Here is a 26,139-nt window from a genome sequence, read left to right as displayed (position 1 = left end):
TTGTCTCAGTTTCTTTGTCTCTCTTGGTCTCTCTGTCTGTAGCTCCAGCTATCTGTTCTAATAAAGTACCCTTAAGAGTAGAGGAAAGTAGGAGAAATAAAGTCCTTAAATGGGATTCAAGCTCTTTAACATCTGTAAAAAAATGTTAGGTAAAGATGACTAAATAATCACTCCAACATTTGTATTTGTTTGTTTCATGAAGATTTGAACCATAGAAACAGAGTTTTAAGGAACAATAACCTAAAAGGGGACATTTATACCTAACTCTTCATATTTCCCTGTGGAAGAGCTTCCATTAGAGTAGTATCTTTAGCCTTTCTCCATCTTCATCACTCACTCATCTCCAGGGAAGGAGGAGTGATATACCTGTCCAATAAATTTAGGAGAAAGCATTGGTATGCTTGGATCAACCCCCTTTGCTTTAGATTTGTCTACCTACAGGGGCATACCTTCTGCCAGTTACACACAGCTCATCTCCCCAGGTGTGTGTTTGTATGTATGTAAAAGAGAGGAAGAGGAGGAAGAGGAGAGAAGAGAGAGAGAAAGAGAATGTTGCCTGTGATTGTTCTCATACACCAAAGACAAAAATAAGTCTATTTGTTCAAGTGTAGGCTGGCCCACTGGACTACAATATTTAGTCATGTTCTCCAAATAGCTTATAAGCAATAGGAAATGATATTGTTAATTTATTTGACTCCTGTGCCTATTTTTCAAGAGTTCTGCAATTATGTTTACTTTGTCTGGTATACAATTCAAAAAATACTCCAGAGTATCAAATGAAACATTAACATATTAAAAATTTAAAATTTCCAAGAATCTCACAACATTTAGCACTTTGTTCTCATATTCTCAATTTTATTTAATTGGATATGTGTATTTGTGTCTTTTTTAAAAAACGACATTTGTATGATAGTGTCTAACTTTGCATCTTATAAGGCTTCCAAATAAACTTCATAAGTATTAACTAATTGAAATTGTTATACAATGGCCGAATAATTTCATAAAGTGGTGTCACCAATCACTACACATTTCTAGGTATTTGGGGGCTGGAGAAATTGCACATGAAGGCTAATACTCGTTCCTTTCATGTGGTTAATATGCATAAACATTAAGTCTGGTGTATCACCTTCTCAGAACTCTCCAGCTACTAGTATCCTTCTACTGATAAGAAAAGTAGCAAAGTCGTGCTTTACTCAAAAATCTATGAAATATTTATTAATAGTATATGGTTAGTATTGTGTTAGGAACTATAGCAATGAAGATTTACAAAAAAAGAAAAAAACCAAATGTCCAACATGACAGATTAGTGATTTTATATCTTAAACTTATTGATGGCCCTTTTGTTTACCTCAACTGGTTTATACTTGAGAGTTCACAGAACATACACAACTAATGTTTATTAATGATAAAATTTCATTTCAAATTTAGGTGATTGCTATATATTTATAAAGTAGGTATACACATGTATTGTAATCTATGTTTCAAATAGTTGGAAAACATAGATCTCCCTATTTTAAATATTTTTCTACAGTAGATTAAAATTAATTATTTTTGAATGAACTTTTAGAATATAGAGGGGTAAGAAAATGAAATCTCTCAAGGATTAAATGTCGAAATGATAAACTCTACTAGAGGAGAAAAATGCACAGTCTCCAAACTAATTTAAGAATTTGAGGAAGTCTCAAATGTTCTATATCACAAATACTATCTAGTTTTGCTACTTAGATAAAGCATGACTTAGCAAAGCAACAGAATGAGTAAGACTATGCAGAAACGTTGATCTCATTTCTGTTTCCAATTGAGTATGCAGAGTATGGATGATGAGGCTGATGTGTGACGTAAGCATTATTGAAAGCATAGATTCATTCATCCTATACTTTACTGAACATGTAAAAAGATCATGCTCTTTAGGCAAGCCCTAGATTTGTGTATGTATGCATGTACAAATGTGTGTGTATATTTCATACATGTATTTAAGCATAATTAATATGCCAAAATATATGCAACGTCTATCTTATCTCTATCATCTATCTGTGTATCTATCTACCTACCTATCTATCTATGTATCTATCTACCTACCTACCTACCTATCCAACCATCTATCCATATCTAATTTATCTATACTTTTCTACAGGTACAGATCAAATTAAAAATTTGTTAAGTTCCAAAATTTTATTCTTATTGAAACAATACTTTAAACTCAAAATCAATTTCCTGAACCCAGAAATATTAATGCCCGTTGTTACACAACTCTTTCACAATGTATGATTATTTCATATATCTCATTTGTTCCATTCCAAAACTTCCACAGGTGCCAAGATGATGGAACCAATTCCATTTTGTAAATAGCAAGCTAAGACTTGAGTGTGATCATATGACTTTTTCTAAGAACATGTAAGCAGAAAATACTGCTCCCAGCAATAGAGTATAGGACAGATGATTTCATATCAAAAGTTCAGAAGGTTAAATGGCCTAAAGAAAAGAGATTAGGTGTTGGAACAATTGTGCCTAGGGCATATTTTTCACTCTTTACCTCACTGAAGTGGACTGCTCCCCTACAGATATTCAGATTCTTTTTATGTAAACTGCGGCATGGACACCCATCTTGCAGATTCTTGTGAGGACTGGGATTCATTTATGAAAGTTCCCGGCCAGGTGCCTGGTACTATGTGGGAGCCGAATAAACAGAGGCAGCTTTTTTACTATACAAGATGATGCATCTGATAATTGTACCCAAGTCAACAAGGGCATATTCATATTTGCTGTCAATTATTGACTGAATAATTTCAACAGGATTCACACTTTGAGATTTCATTTCTTCTATTTCACTGAGTGTATCTATCTCAATCCATTATCAGATGGCCTGCACTCAAGAATGAAACCTCATTTAAATGTTGCAGTACAAAACAGTATATTTGGAAAGTGAAAATTTTCTGCAACAAAAGTGATACTATTAATTCTTAGCAAATTTGTAAAGATTGCTCCGTTATTTACTTAATCCATGCAATTATTCCCATTCATCACCATGACTGAACAAGAACTGAATATGGATATAATTAAAGTAAACAAAGTCTAATGACTAAAATTAGAAAAAAATAAAATCCATTAAAATTTAATTTATACATTTTTACTTATACCTAATTTTTAAATATAATGGTCTGAGTTATTGACAGCTATTAATAAAAGAAGCTTTATATTTCATGTTCTTACATTTTATATTATGAAGCTAAGCTATGTGTTATATTCCCTCACTTATATATATTTTGTCTCTAAATAGAAACAAAAATGACTATAAAAAATAAATGTGTATATTTATATTTATATATCTGCATATAATATATAAATATAAAATCTTATTTATATTTCTATTTTTGAATTTATATCAATATAATGCACATTATATGATATATAAATGTAAAACTTTATGTTTATGTGATAAATATAAAAAATTATATATTTTTCTATATTATAAGTATATATTTACAACAGAAATAAGGCTGTATATAGCCAAATAATCATCAGTTACTGCTATACACATATCTGTAGCAATGGCCCTTGCACAACACAGGCAGTCCACTTATATGCAGATTTTGTATTGCCTCTGCCACTCCTGAGCCTGCAAGACCAACCCCTCCTCTTTCTCATTCTCAGCCTAAAGATAATGAGGATGAAGACTTTTATGATAATCCACTTCCACTATTCAAGCAAATATAATTTATCTTCTTTATGATTTTCTTAATAACATTTTCTTTTCTCTAGCTTACTTTATTGTAAAAATACAGTACAAAATATATGTAACATATGAAATATGTGTTAATAAACTGTTTTTGTTATCAGTGAGCCTTCCTTACTGGACAAGAACAGGCTATTAGTAAATTTGAAGGGAGTCAAAAGTTACATATGGATTTTTGACTGCCCTGGGTGTTGGCGCCCCTAACTGCCACATTATTCAAGGGTCAACTGTATATAGATATACATAAGTATATATAATGATAGAAACAACGCTTCAGATAGTTAAATAATGATAAATTTAACTCCAGGTTTCGTAAGGAAACATGCTGTACAGAATTTTACTTTCAGATTTTAAAAAAATGCATTTCTTTGTTTTTCTGATAACAAAACAAATACTAATTCTATTAGTTGATAGGGGTTGTTACTGTATAAGCTATTTCTCCATCCACAAGCAAGAATACTCTTTAGGATTCTTACAAAAGTTATGTATATTTTTGAGTGACAGTAAGAACAGTAAAAGAAAATATAAGCACAGCAAAACATTAAGGCATTTAAGTAAACATCACTCCTGCTAAGATTAAACTTCCCAGTTGGCTCATGTTCATATTTTATTCTATACCCCACAGTGTTTCTTCATGTATGGAGGCCCTCTTGACTGTTAGGATGAAATGACAACAGTCTGCAGTAATGACAATGACTTGTACTTGTAAAATACCAAGCAAAATGTAATTGTGCTCAAAATATTCATGCATCTTACTGTGTGAATAAGTCAATGATACGTGGGAAAAGAAGAGCTACTTTTTGGAAAATTTGGCCCATGTAATCTTTTGGGAGTAATTAAGTTTCTCTCGTGCAATAACACTGTCATTTATTTTAATGTCTTAATCTCAAACTGCAGTGAGAAATTTGATAGCTAAGTGACACAGCTTTATCATTGTCCAGCTACTGCAAATTTAAATAATTTAATTTTAAAATGTATGATATTTTAAAATAAGTATTTAACACAGACTTAAGCCAACCACAATGCATATGTTTAACTTTTATAGGTAAAACTGAATAACAGATTTTGCTCAGGCCTTTCCCCCACTAGACAAAGGGTTCTTTCATTTAAATAGCAGGATCCATAAAATCCCAAGTCCTAGGAACAAAACAATTTAGCACTGACCTATAAAAATTAGCTTTCTATCACATTGCTTTCTCCTTCAGGCATTTCTTTTTTAGAGATGTTACTGATTTGATTGTACAGCAGAAGGTTAAATTCTCACACAGTGATCATTAGCAAAAAATAAACAGAGCAAGTACTAAAGCTGGCTTTGCACCTACTGAATGCTGCAAGTGTCTGTACTCATTTGATATGCATCTTGCAAAGCTCGGCTGTTCCCAGAAGGCCACTCCATGAAGACTGAGAGAGCAGCGTCTGCTAGTGGTGCCTGTGTGTCACAAAGAACAGAGAGAAGCTTTATAATAGGGATGCTTGAAGGCATCACACATAGTTGGGAATCAGGCTAAAAATTAAGTTTGTACTTTTTTTTCTTTAAAAAACATGCACATGAAATTGATATTTTGCTTATTTTTATATGCATATTAGTCACACTGAGAAACAAAATATCTCTTCATTGGCTTCATTTATGAAGCACTTTACTAAAATTGTTTCATTATTTGCTTATTGGACAGACTTATTTATGGATATAAGAGAAAAACATGACTTCATAAACCAACACCGCATGCTGTTCTTGGATGGGGATTATCATTAGGGTTTGGGTGGGTCATCCTACCGTACCTGTGGCATTCAGAGGACATTGATTGAATGCCAAGTCGCCTGCTGGAGTTCTTTTCCACACCATCGACATCAGATAATCCTCAGGGCATATTTCATAAGGTGCTGCAATTTTAAACAAAGGGACTTGAATGTCAGTAGTGTTTAAAAAATTTTGGCAATAAACAATTGTCAAAGGCACCTCTCTAAACTGCAGAGCTCCTTAGTTTTCTTTTTTTTTTCTTTCTTTTTTTAGAGATGGGGTCTCACTCTGTAGCCCAGGCTGCAGTGCACTGGCATGATCCTAGCTCACTGTGCAGCCTCAAACTACTGGGCTCAAGCCATCCTGCCTTCTTAGTCTCTTGAGTAACTGGGACTACAGACTTGTGTTGCCACATCTGGCCGAGTTTTTGTTTTAATTCTACCTAGAGAAAGGGTCTCCTTATGTTGCCAGGCTCATCTTGAGCTTCTCCCAAAGCGCCAGGATTATAGAATTGAGCCACCATGCACAGGCTCTTTCATTTGCTTTAATGTATATTATTTACTGAAATGTTAGTTGCATAAACATAGATAACTCATCAGATTTCCTTTTAGTATCTACAAAATATTTACAGAATTGTAATTTCTTTTTAAACTGCTTACTGTGTAGACTGTTTATAGAGGTCATTTGGATTTGCCCACAAGTTGAACATATTCAGGCATATCAATAAAAATATTTATAATATTTTAGGATGTTATACAAAAAAGTGACTTCCAACAAACAAAAAGGCATATTAAAATTATTAACTATTAAATGTTAAAAATAAATAAGCATAAAGAGTAAAAATATGTAACTTTTTACCTCTTCAACTAAAAGCAATGATAGCAGTAAAAATATACCAATTTGATCTTTTTGTCATATTATATTCAAAATCTCAATTTAATAATTGAGCAAGAAAATTAAAAATAACTTCAAAAATAACAGATGTTTAACTGCAATATAATGAAATGCAAAATAGTAGTGAAAGAATGAGGTCTATCTATATTGTGTTAAAAGTGACATCTTGTTCCCATATGAAAGAATATTAGTCCCTTCTCTAGACACACACACTGTTGTGCTTTTCATACAAAATTGTCACTTACATGTTCATATATCAGTCTTCACTATTTGCTAGGGATCTTGTTTAGGTCTACTCCCGTCTGTATCACTTGTACCTAATGGTGTGTTTGCCACATGAAGTTGCTCAAAATTGAATAAGTAAATAAGTGAATATATGTTTTATAAATACCTTGATAAATAAGTGAGGATCTTAAAATACTAAGTACCTAAATAAACACAGGAGTGTGATTTCCTGGGAGAAACATCTTCCTTGCAGAATAATATAATATTTAATCCTTGATAATCATCATTCTACTGATACCAATTCCACTTCAGAATTTATGAACTCGTTAAATTACCTTACATTTACCAGTAGGGGAAGAATACAAGTTGACAAATTAAATCTTGAAATATTATTTAAAAAAAATAATTACCCAAGATAAGATGAATGATTTGAACACATGGGTATTACAAAGCTGACAGTGTCACTGAAGATCAACTATTCCAACTCCTTCCTCTTTACAGATGAAGGCACCAAGGCCCAAAAAGAGGAAGCTTGTCTAAGGAGACAGAGCTGGTGGAGGTGTCAGCAGGACTGGATCCTAGAATCCACAATCCTCAGTCATCTTCCTTTTCGTTTCCCACATATACTCTTCACGACCTTGAATTGTTTAAGATAGTCCTCTCCCTCTGAGTATATATAAATATATATTCATTTATTTATTCCAGGTTCCCATTAAAACACATAGGCAATGTTTTCAATTTGTGTCCTCTTTGCTTGATGGAGGGTTTAGCAGTTAATTCAACCTTCACCAGCCCCATTTTCATAAGCTGTCTCCTCCTAACCTTACCAATGATCTGCCAACAAACCTCATCTTAGTCTCACACAGTCTGGGCGTTGTCTGTACCACTATACTTTGACTTTTCTCACCTTCTTGGAAATACTTTCTTCAGCATCTTAAGCCATTCTCCAACACTCCTCCACCAACCCCTCAGAGCATTCTTTCTTTGTCTTATTCTCTGTGTCCTTCTCAGAATCATTCATACCTTACTTTTTCCTTACATTAAGTGTTTTTCTTGGATAATTTCAAACATATTAATAATACTAATATAATCATATTAGTATTCATTAAGCCCTTTTGGAGAGTTTTACATGCATGGACACATTTGCTCTCTCCCAACCACCTACGAGTTAACACCTATGAGTTAGAGGTGACTATGATCCTTATTTATCACATGGGAAAACAGAAGCACAGAGAAGCAAATGAACTACTTTTCTTCCTCAAATTCCAAACTTTATTACATATTGAATCCAGAGGAGAAACTGAGTGCAGGAGGGGGAGGTTGGATGGGGAGGAGTCATTTTGCCAGGTGCTCCAAACCCTCCCCATTCGGGAGCCTGGCCATGCCCTCCTGGCTCCATCAAAGCACCTGAGCTGTTAAATGGGGCAGGAGAGCTGTGCTGAGATTGGCAAGGCCCTTTCCTAGGACACAAGAACTGGATTTGTCACAGTTTGGCTTGGGAATGGTGGTGATGAATAGGAGAGGACTTATCATAAATCAAAAATATAAAATCATAAAATAAAACTAATCACAAAAAAATCTACAACTCAAGTGAGGGTAGGAGCAGCCTCTAGGTAGGACTAACTCCTTCAATATCTTGAGAATAGAAACAACAGAAAATAAATTAAGAGATACAGCAGCCACCAGTAGTGAAGCACCAATAACCACCCATTCCCACACTGGTCCCGAAGGTTAGCAAGCCAGAGCTACTTCACTGCCTGTTGTATCTGTGCCCCACCCTTTGGAGAGCACATGCTCCTGGCCCTGCTGCCCCATCCCGCCTCCCACCAGCGGGCCACGGAGGTCCTTGGAAGTGTCTCCTAAGGAGAGCAGCAGCAGTGTCAGGAAGAAAAGGCAAAGCCCAGAGACCAGACAGTGGTGAGGGAAGGTACTGCTACGAAACTCTTGGTGCCCAGATTAATGCCAATGAAGGGGAAGCAGTGGAAAAGAAGAAAAGTTAGTAAATGTTGGAGCCTCGATAAGTACGTAATCAGTTGGTTTCTGATCCCACACTTTGCTTGCTATATGGCAGTCATGCCTGGACACGTGCCTTCTACTTCCACTATGTATTAGGAACACATACAGTCATCCCTGTCATCTATGGGGCATTTGTTCCAGGATCTCCTGCAGATACCAAAATTCACTGATGCTCAACTTCCTGATATAAAATGGTATAGTACTTGCGTGTAACCTACGCTCTTTCTCCTATATACAGTTAATCCTTGAACAACACAGGTTTGAGCTGCATGGGTCCACTTACATGTGGATTTTTTTCAATACGATATTGGCAGGATGTGAGACCTGCATCTAAGAAGGGCAGACTTTTCCAACACATAGATTCTGCAGGGTGGTCTGCAGGCATTGAGTAGACAGGATTTTAGTAGACACAGGGTCCTGAAACCAAGGTATGACTGTACCGTAAGACATCTCTATACTATTTATAATACTTAATCCAATGTAAATGCTATATAAATAGTTGCTATACTGTATTGTTTAGGAAATAATGACAAGAAAAAACTTTGTACATGTTCAATACAGACGTCATTTTTTTCTGAATATTTTTGATTTGTGGTTGGTTCAGTCCACAGAGATGAAACCGATGGATACTGACGGCCAACTATATGTGTTTCTTTGGTTCAGGTATCTTTCTTGGGTTTAGGCTGGTGTAGCCAGTTTCTGAGTGACATTTTTTACTTGGCTATTCCAAAGAAATCTCAGGTGAAGCTGCTCACACTTCAGTTCCCAGCATTATTTTCCAAAATGCTGCTTGTTTCCTCTCCTTGCATTTCCTAACTCTGCTAATGGTACTACAATCTTTTTCCCGTAACTAAAACCATCGGATCCATCTTCTAGTCATCCTTATCTTACTCTTAACCTTCCATGATTTTACCTCCACCACTCACCCAGGCATTCATTCTGTCCTGGTTAAATTAGGGGAACAACCTCATTGGTTATTTCATGCACTTACCTCACATGTGCTGGGCCCATGTCCTAGGACCTGTGCTAGCATTAACATGTGCTAGGCTACATTTTTACCTAATATGTGCTAAAGCTAGGCCCTGTTAATGTAACATGGTGCTAGGCCCTGCTTTAGAAAGAACCAATGGTGCATAAGAAAAGCAGTTTGGAACAGGCACAGTGGCTCATGCCTGTAATCCCAGCACTTTGGGAGGCCGAGGTGGGCAGATCATGAGGTCAGGAGTTCAAGACCAGCCTGATGAAACCCCATCTCTACTAAAAATTCAACAATTAGGTGGGTGTGGTGGCGTGCACCTGTAGTCCCAGCTACTTAAGAGGCTGAAGCAGAAGAATTGCTTGAACCCGGGAGGCACGGTTTGCAGTGAGCCAAGATCGCATCACTGCACTCCAGCCTGGGTGACAGAGCGAGACTCCATTTAAAAAAAAAAAGAAAGAAGAAAAGAAAAGTAGTCTACCTAGACATTCTTTTAGTCAAAGGGAGGAGGCAGAGGTGAAACAAACAATTACTTGAGTACAATTATGATGAGTACTTCAAACAGTAAGTACAGGGTGCTATTTTAATCTAAAAACTAAAGAATCAAGGAAGGCTTCCTGGAGAAAGTGACACATAATTAAAACTGGCAGTGTGAGGTACAATAAATGCTCCAGGCAGAGAAAACAGTTTGTGCAAAGGCGCTGAAGCAAGGAAGAGCTTGGGGCATCGAATTCAGCAGGGCTGGAAGGAGAAGCGTATAGCCAAGTGTAGAGTAATGGTCTGGTGAGACAGGCCATGATTAGAGCCTATAGGGCCACATGGGCAGCCATTGAAGGGTTCTAAACAAGTGACATGATTCAATTTTAAATTTTAAGATAGTTTGCCTACTGTGGGTAGAATAGATGGCCAATGCCGTGGAGGAGACCAGCGCAGTGCTTCAACCCTGAAACATTGATGGCTTTAGGTAGGACGATTAGACTAAAGATGAGAAAAATTGGTGGATACAAGGTGAATTGAGGAGGTAGACAAAACTATGTGAGAATTTAGGAAGACAAAGGGGTCAAGGATGATGCTTGCTTTCTGAGTTGAGGATCTGGGTAGTAAGTGGTACTGTTCTCCTCCACTGCCCCCTTAATCCAATTTTCATGCCACATCAAAAGAGTAATCTCTAAGATAAAGTTTAATCCCACAATTTTCTGCTTAAAACCCTCCCATGCTTCTCCAGTACTGACAGGATAACACAGAAAGAACTACGATAGCTGTGCTCAGTGGGATGCAAAGGCCCTGCTCGTAAGGGCCCTAGCCTACCATTCCCATCACAGCTCATATTTATTCTCCTATGCAGAAGCCACACAGTTAATTTTCCTGAATGTTTTTGATCTGTGGTTGGTTCAATCCACAGATGTGAAACCCATGGATATTCTTATTTTGAGGGGTAAAATTCCTATTTATCCTTAAAATGCTCCTTAAGTGATGTATTCTCCAATAACTTTTTCCTAATATCTCAGTTATTGAATATATGAATATTATAGCCCTTCTCACAACAGATTGAAAATACTTGGTTATATCTGTGAACCTCCCCAATTCCCCAGTGTTGCTTTTTAGACTAGCCATGTTTTACTTTATCTTTTTAATCTGTTGTAATGAGCTCCAGTGGTATCTAGTGTACAGTAGGTGTTCAAAGCACTTTCATTAAAGAAATCACTTTTATTGGGGAAATAACATACCAGCACTGTCCAATAAAATTTTTTCAATGATAGAAATGTTTTATATTTTCACTGTTCAGTATGGTAGGTGCTAGGAAAATGTGGTTAGTGCAATTGAGAAGTGAATTTTGGATTTTATTTAATTTTAATTAATGTACATTTAAATTGAAATAACGACTATGTTGGACAGTACTGTAATAAATGATATTCATGTTTCTATAAATGCCAACCAAAAACTATTATAGAATACTAAAAGAAGGAGAATTAGAACAAATGTTAAAATTCAAAAAATACATCATGAATAGGTTATTACATAATTGAATTCTAGATACAATGACTCGTCCGTTTTTAATAATGACATGGCAGTAGTTAATCTAATCTGACTGTCATATTTGATTATTCTTTTTGCTCCATCCATACATCCCACTTCTGTTCATTATCTCCCTCATTATCTCTTCATTTATAACCTTTCACTTTTGCTTCACTTGTACTATCTTATTGGTTTTCAATGCTTTGAAATTCAAATTTCCTTTAGTTCCATTGGTGAACTTTGAAACACATTTCATAAAACCTGTTGCTATAGTTGAATACTAGATTTCCTGATTCAGTCGTGACATAAGAAAACGAAGATTCAATTTGTATCATGAACTTCTTCATTTCCCTGTCGGGGTATCAGAAAGTTTTTCACACTTAGTGTTATTCTGGCAAAAGGTACTTCGTTGCTCCCTGCCCCTCCCCCATGGTCAAATGTGTGGTCAGAAAATGTGGTCATTGCAAACCTTAGCCACTAGATGGCACTGGTGAACCAGTAGGGTGAAATGTTTACCGGGCCGGCTGCGGAATCTGAAGGGTTCAAAATCAAGGTGGGGAGTAACAGTAAATATGTGAAATAAGTCAATGCTTGATTTTTTTTTTTTTAAGGCAACTAGTTGGGAAAAATAAAACGTCCTCTCTTCATGTAAGTACAATGTTTAATGATTAAACTAGCGTCAGTTACAGCTTACCTCTCCTCTCCCCTGCTCCACTCTCACAGCTTCCCACCAGCTGTGCAGGCCTTCTCCACCCTTCTTCAGTACTACAGGCCGACTGCAACCTCAGAGCTTGTGTGCAGGTTCTTTCTGCCTTGACTATCCCCTGCCTTCTCCCCCTCAAACATGTCTGCATGACTCATGTCTTTCCCGCCTTCAATCTCTTCTCAAACCTCACATTCTCAGACCCCACTGACTGCCCCTCAAGCACTCCCACCCCTTCCTCTGCTTTATCTTTCTCCAAAGCACTTTCCTGTCACCTTGTAACATCTATACATGTTTTTAGCTGATTTATTTTTCTCTTTTGGCTAGATCTGTTTTTGAATTACCCTATTTCTTAAGATCGCAGAGAATGAAGATGATTTTGCAAAAATACTGTAGATATTGTGTGTGGGGCAGGGGTGGAGGTAGGGGGTGGATCCTCTAGCAGTAGATAGTCTCGTCCAGTTAGGAGCAGAAAGACAGAGAGGTTAGCTACTACAGTTACCTTAAAAATTAGTCAAAAGAGGTTTGCAGGGTTTCATGTAATGACAAAGTTTGGCCTTGGAGGGCTGTACCTGACTTACTAAGATCCTATAGGACCTTTTTTTAGAATCCCCCAGTGTGCCCTACACACATCCTCACCCTGGTTCAGGAAGAAACGATTAAATAGTTGTTTTCCTTTGACCAACCACATCTTTCAATTACTGAATTTTATCTTCTTAATGACTATCAGTTTGGTCTGCCTACAAACAGACAAAAAAAAATGAAAAGCAAAAATCAATAATTTTTTAAACCTAGAGATGTCAACAACTTTTTGTTTTGTTCCACAGTAAATTTATGAAGCCTTGGATTCATTGTGCTTGTTGGAGACAGAAACCCACTATACAAATTATTATTATTATTTTTAAAAAAGGAAGATAGCAGGGGAATCATAGATTCACAGTTGCAAACTGGTCCCGGGTTTTCAGCTTTTTAGTAGTAATGTCAAATGGCACAGCTGCTTTAAATATTTTATCAAAGGTGACTTGGCATTCTTTGAAGAGTCTATCTCAGAAAATAGGTCCATTTATGCTTATACCAAAAGCAAAATAGCTTAGACATTAAAATAACAATTGATTTTCTGCCATCTCATCTTTATGAATTCCCTAGTAGTGGGATCTTTCTAGGTACTTCTCAGTGCCACTTATAGAATTAATTCATTCAACAAATATTTACTGGGCACCCATCATATCCCAGTCACCTTGTTAAATACTACACATAGAAAAGGCTAAGTAAGAATAGTCGATGTCTCCTGACTCCTAAAATGGTCATAAAGATAATAATTTGAGAAATTACAGTACACAGGATGCCCACTCTAAGCTGAGAAGCCCTGGCTGCTCTGGGAGTACCTTAGGGAAGAGTGTGTCAGTGGAAGATTTCCAGAGGGATGTCCAGGTTGAGGTGTAAAGGAGAAGCAGGACTTCACCAATGAAGAAGGGAAGAGTGTGTCATGGGAACCACATGTGGGAAAATCCAGGGAGCAAAGAGAACTGGGAATAACCAAGAAGGTGACCGTTTCAGAAAGGGTAAAGTGCAAAGCTGGGGATAAGTAGAGGTGGGTGATTCAGCAGGAGGAAGAGGGGTAATATATGATGAGGTAAGCAAGGATCTTGACTTTATATTAGGGGCAAGGGAAATTTATGACAAAGTTTTAAATGCTTGCTATGCCTGAAGTTTGGAGAAAGGATTGAAGGAAAGAGAGCTAAAGACAGGGAGGCCTACCACAATCTAAATGATGTAATTAGGGAAGGGATGAAGAATCATAGGATGCAGATTAATTCAAAATTTATTTAGGAGGTAGAATGGGCTCAGCACTATGGCTGATTGTATGTAAGAGGTGAGGAGGATAAAGAAATAAAAGAGAGAACTCAGGTTTCCAGGAAGGATATCTTATGTGCTAGCGAGACCTTGAACAGCAACATACGAGGAAGAGATGACTTGGGAGAGGAAATGCTGAAAATAGTTTTGAGTTTGACATATCTAGGCACATATAGGTATTATAAAAAAGTTAATTGATATATATGATGGAATCAAAGCTCCAGAAGAAAACAAGCTAGAGATAGAGATTTGTTTTAATTATTTTTTCTGTTTAATGGCACCTGTGTGTGTTTTGTAAATTAGAAAATAAACTAGCTGAGGCTACTCTCTAGACTGAACATAAAAACATACAATTGTGCAGCAATAGGAAGGATTCTCTCTTTTTATGCCTTAGCTAAAAGGAATAGTAACTTTGTTCATCAGCTCAAAGATCTCACTGTTTGCTATTACTAGTGCAAAGATATAAAAATCCATTTGTAAGATACAACTGTACTTGAAGTCACAAGTATGTAGTTAGCATGCCCCTTAAAGTAAGGTAGCAATTACCTAGTGATTAGCTATTAATCTGTCTATTCAAACTGATTTTCTGTCTCTTAAAAAGAGCAGAAATGATACAGGGCTTAAATCAATTTTGTGTGGAAAATTAGTTTTCACCCCATATGCTAGAATTTCAGCATTAAAAAGAAATTGATTCTAAACTATAGAGCTGATATACACACACAAAAAGAAAAACATGTACTACTCAAGACCTCACATTTCAAAATTCGCTTGTTGGCAATTCATGAATTCTTGTGTTTGGGGGATTCCCTGTGCTGGAGGATGCAGAGGAAAATAAGACGGATCCAGTGTCTGTGCTCAATGACTTACAGCTCTAATTGCCAAGGTGGTACCTACTCATGTGAAGAATTCATGCTGCTGCTAAGGTCTGTGGGAAAAAGAAGAGTGTTTATGAAGTGTGTTTCATAACAGCATTCCTCATATAGAAAATGGTTTTAATCTGTCTCAAATGGAAACAACATACAATTGTATCAGCAATATTTACATAACATTATGAGTTATTCTTCTTACTGTGTTACATATTTTAAATCACAGAATTCTTATAATCTTGTGAACAGAATTGTTATTCTCATTTTAAACATGAGGAATTCAAGACAGAAAGTGTTTAGTGTTTAGCCTGAGGCCACTAAGCTAGGAGATGATGGACCTACAGTCAATCAAATAGCTGAGTCCATTCTCAGAGAAGTTTACCTCTTCTCTAAGCAGAGGAGTCTTTTCATTGTTATGGTGGTAAACAAGTTATTTACACATTTTGCAAATATTTGTTTTTAAGTTTGGAAGTTAGCAAACCATGAACTTTCAATTTATTAGCAAATGGTATATATTGCAGATTGTTTAAGTACCTGGTGGACAGTGTTTTATATACATACTCATAAGCAAATTCTGTATTATTATTGCATAATTTTATATTTAAACTTAGCAGACAAGGTCACTCTAGTTTCAACCTGATAACAAAGTTAATTAAAAAGTTAGCTAACTAACTTTGAGGAATAACTCTAAAGAGCTATTTACTAACTTCTAGTTATACTGAATTTTATACTGGGGTATGCTCAACATTTTGCTGGAAAGTTACGTTTACTAAGTTTCTGTATTACCTTAGGAACAGACAAAGATGACAGTGAGTCTTAGCCTTCTCTAGGTCATAGCATATGTAGAAATGATAGTATTTGGAGGTACACTGGGAGAAGTAGGCAAGGCTACTGAAGACTGGAGACCACTAGCCACAGTCTCCTGCCTTGTCAGTTGTCTGAGGCTTTAGGAACCACTATTTGGGCACAGTTGGGACAAATCTCCCATGACAGGGTAGAACTGCCTTGAGAAGTTCTGGCTTAAAATAATAAGCTGGGCTGAGATTTGGGGAAACTGAACAACTCGCTATAGAAACATATATTTTTCCTACCTCCCATATCTCAATTACTTATTTCCAAAGAAAGATGAATCATACCACAATTTATAACTACAATATAAAAAATCATATATGTGATAGAAATGCTCTTCCAGTAAATCAGTCCATTAAACAGACTTTTGAAAGACTGAAAGTTCATGAAATGTAAGACATTAACATCAGAGTCATTGCAAACTTTTTATTCATATGCTTTTATATAAATGTTTTCATTAGTTATAGCTTTTATGATATGAAATAAAAACATTTAAAAGGGCTTGACTTATTATATTTAACTAGGCTCAGTGAAGAATCAGGGATTCAGAAGGCTGAGAACAGATGGTTCATCTGCAATGAGCTGGAATTTCAACAGATATAATCATATAATAATAATACTATATAATAAGGAAATATCAAACAAATTTATAGGAGTTCAAAGAAGAAAGAACACTTATGAGATTGTGGGAGAAAGAATTATTAGGAGAGCAGACATCTCTTAATGGATGGGCTCCCAAATTCTCCCCTATCAACAGATGAGGATAAGAGAGGGGACAGGGACATTAGGGGAGCCCAAGCGAATAACAGTGCAAACAGCACCATAAGGGGAGAATATGCACCCTTGTATTCAGAAACCAGAGGCTGCATCTGCTTGATTCTATTACATATGAACAAATGTATATTAAAATACATATCATAAATGGGTAGAATGAGATAACATTGGAAAGCTAGTGAAGCTGATAGAAATATTAGAATCTCAGGGATCCCAGTAGGATGAAATTTGGCCAGTAATGAAAAGCCACAGAAGTTTTTGAGCAAGTGAGTCATAAGAACAAGGCTATAAAGAAGAGAGAATAATCAGATAAATCTGTGTGGAAGAGATTACAGAAGGCAGGCGTTGTCATAATATGGGTAACAGACAGAGTACATGAACCGCCACTTGATGATCCTAATTAGCTCCAGCATTTCATCCTTGAAATAATCTTCTGCAGCACATACTATTATCCCTATTTTATAAATGAGGACATCAAGGCCCAAGTCGGTACTTTGTTGGACTCCATAGTTCAGGCTCTTTCTGCTGCACTGCTCCTCCCTTACTGGAAGCTGGTGGCAGGAGGAAGTGAAAGCAGGGCCACTGAGAGAAATACCATGATGGACTCCATCTGCAACAGGGATTGCTAGAATGAGGAATCACTCCAGATGACACAGAGGATCTGGTGATCAGAGAAAAGTTTCCCCCAGTCACCTAGAGTCTGAATTGAGTCCCAGGTAGGAAAGCTTTATCAGGTTTTTGTGAGTGATTAGACATAAAGGTACATTCATGGGTGTCGCTCACAGAGGCTATAGCTGATGAGAGAGAGATCAACCAAGGAGAAGAGTGCTGGGGCAGAGTCTTAGGTCGTTCATATGTCAGGATACACAAGGTGAGAAAAATAAGTGTTGATGAGAAACATCAAAGACCAACATTCAGATTTAGTGTCCTGGTAAACATTAAGCTCAAAAAAGGTTTAAAAATAATTTTAAATCTCTTAATTTAAAATAATTGTTAAACAGTTCCTAAAGTTTATTTTTTCCCAGAAAAACAATATGGGATGAGAAGAATAAATAAAAAAACAGTAAAAGGTGGTGCTTAAATTTTTCTTTTCAATTTGAGAATGATCAGCATGTTGCTAAATATTTCTAAATTGAACAAGGTAGGGTAATATAAGATTACAGAAAATTGCTTTTTAAGCAATTCATGGCAGAAACTGTAAGAGTTTGATCAAAGTCTCATCTGAAGAAAATCTTATAAAATGAATTATGACAATAATTATCTCCATAGCAACAGGTTTGAATAATGGGCATCTGGTATACATACTGTATCCACAGTAGTACTATCTGTTATTAATTCTTTTAGATCTCAGCGGTTCTTCCCCAAGTCTGCCCATAAAACTCAGCTTGATTTACTGCAGAACTGTAGACTAAAATAGGTGGTAAAACTCATCCTTTTTGAGAAGATTGGATACTATTTTAGGTATTTATTAAAAGCAACAGGTGGTCTCTCTCATCTATGGGATATCTTCAAGTTCTAATTCATTTTCCTGCTTTTTACTATTTATCTGAAGTGACTTGGCAAGAACAAATAGAACATTTAATATTAAAGAAGTCAATACCTAGTGCCACCTACTGTCACCATTAAACTCAGTGGTTGGTTTTAGGTGAACAACTGGTATGGACACTTGAGTAGGGCCTAATTTGCTATTCCCAAAAATATGCAGCAAAACTTGCTTTAACCTTTTGAAGAATGCAACAGGTAATAACATAACTCCTTAAAGAGTATACAGATAACATCTGAAAGCAGAAAATAATATAAATTCCAAAGGAATAGGAGTTTTAAAAAGTACTATTTGTGCTTAATTAAATAATATAAATTCCAATGAAATAGGAGCTTTAAAAAGTACTATTTGTGCTTAATTAAACTTGGTTTGAAATGAACAAGGTAAAGCAGGTGTCAATTTGTATGCAAATATTTCATTATGGAGTAGTGTATTTTCTCTTTAGAAAACAAATGCAAATTTTATGCTGACATATTTGGGTTTCTAATAATGATTACATTCCGTCTTAAAATTGAGTGGTTCAATAGTTTAGTTTAGAAGAGTCTAACTTATTAAATTTGTCTCAAAGACAAAAATATTTGTATCAGTAGTGATTAGTTCACTATTCTACTAACTGGAACCAGAGGAGAAAATAAGTCAAAGTGAGCTAAGACCTCATCTTCCTCCATAACACCATCCCCACACCAAGTATTTTATATGTGTATGTGTATATATTAGCTAATTAGCTAATACCTGTGGGTGATAAGAGGCAGGGAAAATATACTGCTCAGGAAGAGAGATGCTGGGGCTGACATCAGGACTGCAGATCTGTGTCCTGGCAGTGCCTGGTTTTATATCAGACTTGCTCAAATGATACCCAAGTTGTTTCTCCTGCTCTTCGTGGTACAGGAAAAATAAGGATTGGAGAACCGAGAGTTGGATAATGACTAAACCATCTTTCTTTGTGCACAACAGCTAGTTAATAGTCCTATTTTTCTTTAAATGACTGCTGTAAAGAGATCTTATTTTGGCTGAAACATGAGTTGGCTAGAGGCACTCAAAATGAATTGTGTTTTCATTATCAACCAATTCCAGAAAGAATCCGTCATCGTTTATGAAAAAGGATGAAAAAAATAAAATTTTGCAGTTTTGTTGAGGTGATATTTCAACTTTCTCCAGTGGAACAGAGGTAGAGGACTGTATTCCACTTCTTTGTTAATTTTATCACCTTATCATTATTATTTTTACTATAAGTTAGTGCAACCCAAAGGATGATTTGCAGACCAGCATCTTCAGCATCACCTGAGACCTTCATAGAAATGCAAATTCTCAGGCTCATTCAAGACCTACTGAGTCAGAATGGCTGGGGGGGTCTGGCTCAGGAATCTGTGTTTTAACAAGTTCTCTGGGTGATTCCTACGTACACTGAAGTTTGGGAAGCACTGCTTTGGACAATGAGGGAGGCACTCAAAAGTTAAGATAGGAGTGCAATGTAGGCAAGCTTTGTTCTTCTTCTTTCCTACTGAAGCTAAGTTAAAAGACAATTACTTAGAGACCAAAGGAAGACTCTCCTGGTCTCCAGAGAAGGCATAATCCTGTCGGAGAGCAACCTTATACAAATAAGGAACCGTCACTTCCAGAATGACATTTCTCGTAAGCAGGGTGGGGATGGGGATCACATTTGCTATATTATAGGGCACCAAATCCTAATACAAGTGTATTACAGTGTTCAAGACAAATTTTGCATTACCAACACTATGGCTGCCCTCCTTTAGTATGAATATTTATAGATAAACATTACAATAATTCCTACATTTCTGGTCTAAGTTGCTAATATTGTATACACTTATGATATGGCTGGCTTACTTCACAAGTGTTTATCAGCACATTTAACCTGGAGGCTTCACCCACCACTTACAGACAAAGCAGCTGTGGTTCCAAGAAGGAAATTTTATGTATAAATAAAGTGTAATTTTTACTTGTAAATGGTAGGTTCCAACTTAGCAGTTAATGATTAAAGAGTAATGATCCTAGAATTGGAGTTATAGAAGTAGCAAGCCCTTCTCCTGGGAGCAGGGCAAAGTGGTTCCTAGGAAGCTAGAATGTAAACTTAGGACAATCCAGCAGTAACACTTGCTTTCTGAATATTATTAACCAGGGGAATATTGGGGTGAAAATCAAACTAAAAACCTAAAAAATATTATGTATGACATTGTAGCAATTAATAAAATTAGGGGAGCTATTACCATCCTACCATTTTAACCTTCAAAGCCTGAGGATACACAATGAGATTGAGATAAATGAAACCATTATCTGGTGAGTCTGACCAATTTAAAAACTGGACCACTTATTATCTCCCCTGTAGCTATTCTATTTCCCAGCTAGCATTATTTTTAAAAAATGTTTTTTTATTTCTACAATTATTTTTTATGAAAACAAAAGAAATGTATTTTTTGTCGTCAATGATGATATTTTTAATACTTTTATTTTATCTATCTACCAGCAAAGAAATATCCTAATCTTGAGGGGAAAATAGTTTTATTTTTCATTTTTAGTAGACATCATAACAGCTTTTGATTAGATCCAGATGACTAATCATTATTTTCATTAATTATTCTAAGATGTTCATATATTACATTTCTCCTTCCTGACAACAAAAGGCCTTTTAGTAAACTTGATTCATTTGACTCCAAATTAAGTGAAGTATAAAATAAATAGTAGTTGTTTTCAGCAACTTGAAGAAAAATTAAGAATGAATAGACTAAAAATAATACTAGAAAAAGCATATTGTTTAAAAAAATTGTTGAAGTTTTGTTGTTAACACAAAGACAAAGGTGCCTTAGAACAATGTTACGGTAATTTGAAAGCTTTCTCAATTTATATTGTCAGTGTGTAAATTTGAAGCAATATAATGGCTGAAATTAGGAACGCAATACTCATAATCACAACAGTAATACATATTGACTACAGAGAGGACATTGAACAGAGTTGGAACTCCAGTATATAAATCAAGTACAATATGGAAAACAGTTATCAAAAACTTGATAAAATAATTTGGGGATGATGTGACTGTACATAAAAAGTTAAATAATTAATATAAAAGAAAAACCCCTTTTGTAAATTAAAAACATTCTCTAAGAAAGCAGAGGTATTTTTGAAATTAACAGTCACACACAATTTCTGATGGACAATGCAATTTTTGTTTATATAAATTCACAGACAAGGATATATTCAAAAGCTTGGTGTATATGTATATATACACACACACGCACACACACACACACACACACACACATATATATTTATTTATTTTTCTTTGCCCCTGTATAAGTAGTGATGTTTAAATTATTTAGCTGATTTGAGAATTCTTTTTAATTATGAAAATGGTATCTATATGCTTGTAAGTAATTTATGGTTCTTTTCATATCATATAATTAAAAGGAGTAAAATGAAAATGTTAATAATAACAAAAATGTGTAGTGTATATAATTTTTTTTAGTTTTATGTGATTTTTTTTAACCTGCCTTAGGTCATGAAAGCCAGCAAACAAGCCCAGCAAATAAGGTACACTATCTTTTTCATAAATAGATCTGTAAAATGTGTTTCAAACAGCAGGTGGCAATCTCTGTAAATCTGATCGCAGCAGTACTACCTTGGCTCTATATATGCAGACAAAAGACAGTTTTAAAAGACCAGTTAAGAACTGTGGTATGTAAGTTACATATGTATACATGTGCCATGCTGGTGCGCTGCACCCACCAAACTTACCTGCACATTGCGCACATGTACCATAAAACCTAAAGTATAATAATAATAATAATAATAATAATAATAAAAGAAAAAAAAAAAAGAAAATGTCAAAAAAAAAAAAAAAAAGAAAAAAAAAAAGAACTGTGGTATGCCCAGACTGGTTTAGATAACATCAAATATTGAAGGAGTTGATTTAATTATGCTTACTATTCTGTGAAATTTCTCCCTAGGCAAAATACATGTTTTTGTTTAATACATCTTAATTCTTCTTACGCAGCACTGGAAGACTTTCATAGTGCTAATCTGAATAGGTATCATCCTCTTAACAACCCTGCATGCTGGTTACTTTTTATCATATTGAATTCATATGGCCTTAAGAATTAACACAACTGATTTTGTTAGAGCCTTGCTCTGTCGCCCAGGCTGCAGTGCAGTGGTGCAATCTCGGCTGACTGCAACCTCCACCTCCTGGGTTCAAGCTATTCTCCTTTTTCAGCCTCCTGCGTAGCTGGGACTACAGGTGCATGCCACCACAGCTAGCTAATTTTTGTATTTTTAGTAGAGACGGGGTTTCACCACTTTGGCCAGGCTGGTCTCAAACTCCTGACCTCAGGTAATTCATCTGCCTCAGCCTCCCAAAGTGTTTGGATTACAGGTGTGAGCCAACATGCCTGGCCCTAATTTTCGATCTTTTTTAAACCCCCACAAAACTCCAACTGACATATTGTTACTCGTAAAATCCAGTTCTGTTGTTATTCTTAGTGTTGTACTGTGAGAAGTCTATAATTCTAACTATGGAAAAATACAAAGCTTTGACTCCTAGATATCTCTTACAATACCTTAGTTTTTCTAAGTTGAAACAATCATGTGAGATAAAAGCAGAAATTCATAGTATTCTGAACTGAAAAGGAACCTCAAAGATCCCACAACCAGCTGTACTCACTGTACCCCCAGGAATCAGACAGCCAGAGAGATCAGTGAGCTTGCTCACAGAGTTACTAGCAGCAACAGGAGTCTAAGTGGGTCCTCAAATTCTCTAGGTTCAGCACGTTGGCACTATATTGTCAAATTTTAAAATTCTGTCCTATCACATCTTTAGTATATTTATAATATTTTTCTTAGGATATCATTCTAAAATCCTGACTTTCACTTACTTATTGAGTCCTCAGTGTGTCAATAATATTTTAATGGAAGGTACACATGATTAGGAAGGAGTTTTTGTTCTAAATGATCCTGTAAAATATGTGCTGTATAATCTAGGCAGTTTCTGACCTTTCATTATTTTCTCTGCTTATATGTAAAATCTTTTAACGTAGCAGGACTTTCATTTTTTCATTAGCAATTAAGACTTTATACTCTCATTTTAAAATGCATTCCTCATAGGAATTTCCTTTGCCAATGAAAAATGGGGCAAAGGCAAGTAAATGTAGATAACCAAGGTCACACATCAAGGTCAGAGTAATTAGCAACAGAACTTAAAAGCATCTGAATGTCAGCGACACTTTTTTATCTTCTCATTCTTTTCTTATGTCTTTACATTTCCAGTATATATATATATATATCCTAAGGCAACTTGTTTTGTATTCTCCACAAACAAATATTTCACATGGAACGATTCTATGACACATAAACAGGGGATGCCCCACATAGTACAGAAACAAGTAAATTGCCACCTATCATTAGTAGTTCTTTAGTTGAGGAAGTATGACCCTTAACCAATGACAATATTTTTAAATCTTTTTTTTTTTTTCAGGTTACAAAATGTTTCTTGTGGGATAATTTGGGTTCATTCTCACCAGGGCATCGCTGCTCACTGCATCTTCTCACTTCTTCGCCCGTTCCTTCACACTGCTGCGCCGTTATCACTGCACCCTGACAGGTCCTTATTCGCCTTTCCCAGCCACCATCACAGGACTTGGAACAACCACTCCAATGACCCCACTGATTCCACTGACCATTGGCTGAAAGAAATGTTTCATGGGCAATGTCAGTCATCTACCACACACTCCTTTAAAAATTTTAAAATCTGAGAATGTTACTACCCCTTCCATTTTTGTTAATCTACCACTGTGAATAAACTTTATTCAAATATTTAACTTACAGGTCAAATACAGAGCATTGCGAAGAACAGTGTAAAAAAGTGTAAAAAGTGCAAGCTCAGTGCTAAACTTCCTCAAATGTATTCGTAGTTCATCTCCTGAATTTTATTACTTTATTAGCATGGCATACATTAGAATAAATTCTGGTATAATCGGCTTCATTAATAAATACATGTATACACACACACATATATATAATGATTATCTTCTTTCAGGACCCTCTGGCATAGTTCTGACACATTTTATAATGTGCCCATTATATGCAGGAATCAAGCCCTACCTGTACATTCAGGGTTATAGCACTCTCTGCTTTCTGCCCATGGCCCTCTGCATTCGGAGCCTCCATGGGCAGCTGCAGTGCACTGCCGGCTTCTCTGCTGAGTCCCATTCGAACACGTTACTGAGCACTGGCTCCACGAACTCCACTCTTGCCACTGTCCATCAACTACCAAAGCAGAAAAAGAGACAGCATAAGGATATCTTCCAATAGGACAGGCTGTACAGAAAGTACCTGGTAAAACCACCCTTGAAGGTGAACCCCAATCAATGGACTATGAATGAATACAATGGAAGGTCACACCAGCCTGAGATTTTATTAACTCCCCAAATATTATTACCTTATTTTCCCACTTTCATTTTCTTTTATATATCCAGCATATCTTTTTTATTTTTTTTATTTGGAGATGGAGTCTTGCTCTGTTGTCCAGGCTGGAGTGTAATGGCATGATCTCAGCTGACTGCAACCTCTGCCTCCCAGGTTCAAGCAATTCTCTTGCCTCAGCCTCCCGAGTAGTTGGAATTACAGGTGCCTGCCACCACACCCCAAAATAATTTTTGTATTTTTAGTAGAGACAGAGTTTTACCATGTTGGTCAGGCTGGTCTCAAACTCCTAACCTTAGGTGATCCACCTGTCTCAGCCTCCCAAAGTGCTGGGATTACAGGCATGAGCCACTATGTCTGGCCTCTAGTATATCTTTTGATTCACTTATTTCTCCAAAAATATTTATTGATTACTCAATGATGCAACACATTGTGCTAGGAGATGGGGTACATAAAACAGTGAACAAACTAAATACTGAGCAAGACCTTATCGAGCTCATATTTTAGAGAAAGAACCCCTAGAAATAAACCATGAATTACATGCTAGATAAATCAATTACATGGCAGTGTTGCAAAGGATAGATTCAGGACATTGTGAGATAAGACTTTGGAAGGTCCAGAGAGTCTTCCTTGACAAACTGAGGCTTCAGGCAAGCCTTGAAGGATAAAGAGAAAATACTTAGGATAAAGGTATGTTCCATGCAGAGGAATATACAAAGATCTTTGGAAGAAGAATCATGGGCATTTCCAGGAACTGGATGAAGGTCATTGTGAAAGGCATCTAGAGTGCTGAGTGAGGAGAGATTGCAGAAGTTTTAAAAAAGAGAGAGGCTAGATTTTGCAAAATTTTCATCAGCTGTGTTAAGGATTTTGGATACTATTCTCAGATGTTTAAGAAGCCATTGAACACGCCTGTAATCGCAGCACTTTGGGAGGCCGAGGCAGGTGGATCAAAAGGTCAGGAGATTAAGACCATTCTGGCTAACACGGTGAAACCCCGTCTCTACTAAAAATACAAAAAAATTAGCCGGGCGTGGTGGCAGGCGCCTGTAGTCCCAGCTACTCCTGGAGGCTGAGGCAGGAGAATGGCGTGAACCCGGGAGGCGGAGCTTGAAGTGAGCCGAGATCGCGCCACCGCACTCCAGCCTGGGAGACAGAGCAAGACTCCGTCTCAAAAAAAAAAGAAGCCATTGAATGATTTAAATAATACATAATACTATGATCAGATCTAGTGTAGGATTGAGAACAAATTACAGAAGTTGGGAAGGATCTGAGCTGTGATGATGAGGCAGTGCAGATGCAGTGTCTTGGAGAGATTAGAAAGTTACTAGGAACGGGTGGTGAGAAGAAACTGAAGAACTGGCCATGAGAGCTGAAGCAAAGAGAGGATCCGGGTGACTCTTAGATGGCTGTTTTCTGATGACTGGAATGTAATATAGACTGTTCAGCTTGATTTATCTTTGGGAGATTCAAATTGAGATTCATGTATTCATTAATTCAAATAACTTTTGAGAACCTATTAG

The 26,139-nt window shown here is 36.3% G+C and overlaps 1 protein-coding gene across 2 annotated transcripts in view; it reads right to left on the bottom strand.

Annotated features, from left to right (window-relative positions):
• The window catches only part of ADGRB3 (adhesion G protein-coupled receptor B3), a 754,183-nt gene that overhangs the window by 406,556 nt on the left and 321,488 nt on the right, over nucleotides 1-26,139 (bottom strand). For both annotated transcript variants that reach the window (XM_054491608.2, XM_054491609.2), the window contains exons 5-8: nucleotides 24,296-24,460; nucleotides 23,713-23,877; nucleotides 5,513-5,614; nucleotides 5,056-5,162 (exon numbers count right to left, since the gene is read on the bottom strand). In XM_054491608.2, the coding sequence (XP_054347583.1) occupies nucleotides 5,056-5,162; nucleotides 5,513-5,614; nucleotides 23,713-23,877; nucleotides 24,296-24,460 (539 nt within the window). The remainder of the gene's footprint in view (nucleotides 1-5,055; nucleotides 5,163-5,512; nucleotides 5,615-23,712; nucleotides 23,878-24,295; nucleotides 24,461-26,139) is intronic.

Source organism: Pongo pygmaeus, chromosome 5 (genome assembly GCF_028885625.2).
Source record: "Pongo pygmaeus isolate AG05252 chromosome 5, NHGRI_mPonPyg2-v2.0_pri, whole genome shotgun sequence".
Taxonomy (NCBI): domain Eukaryota; kingdom Metazoa; phylum Chordata; class Mammalia; order Primates; family Hominidae; genus Pongo; species Pongo pygmaeus.
Note: the sequence above shows the minus strand (reverse complement) of the source record. Positions and strands in the feature narration are given on the sequence as shown.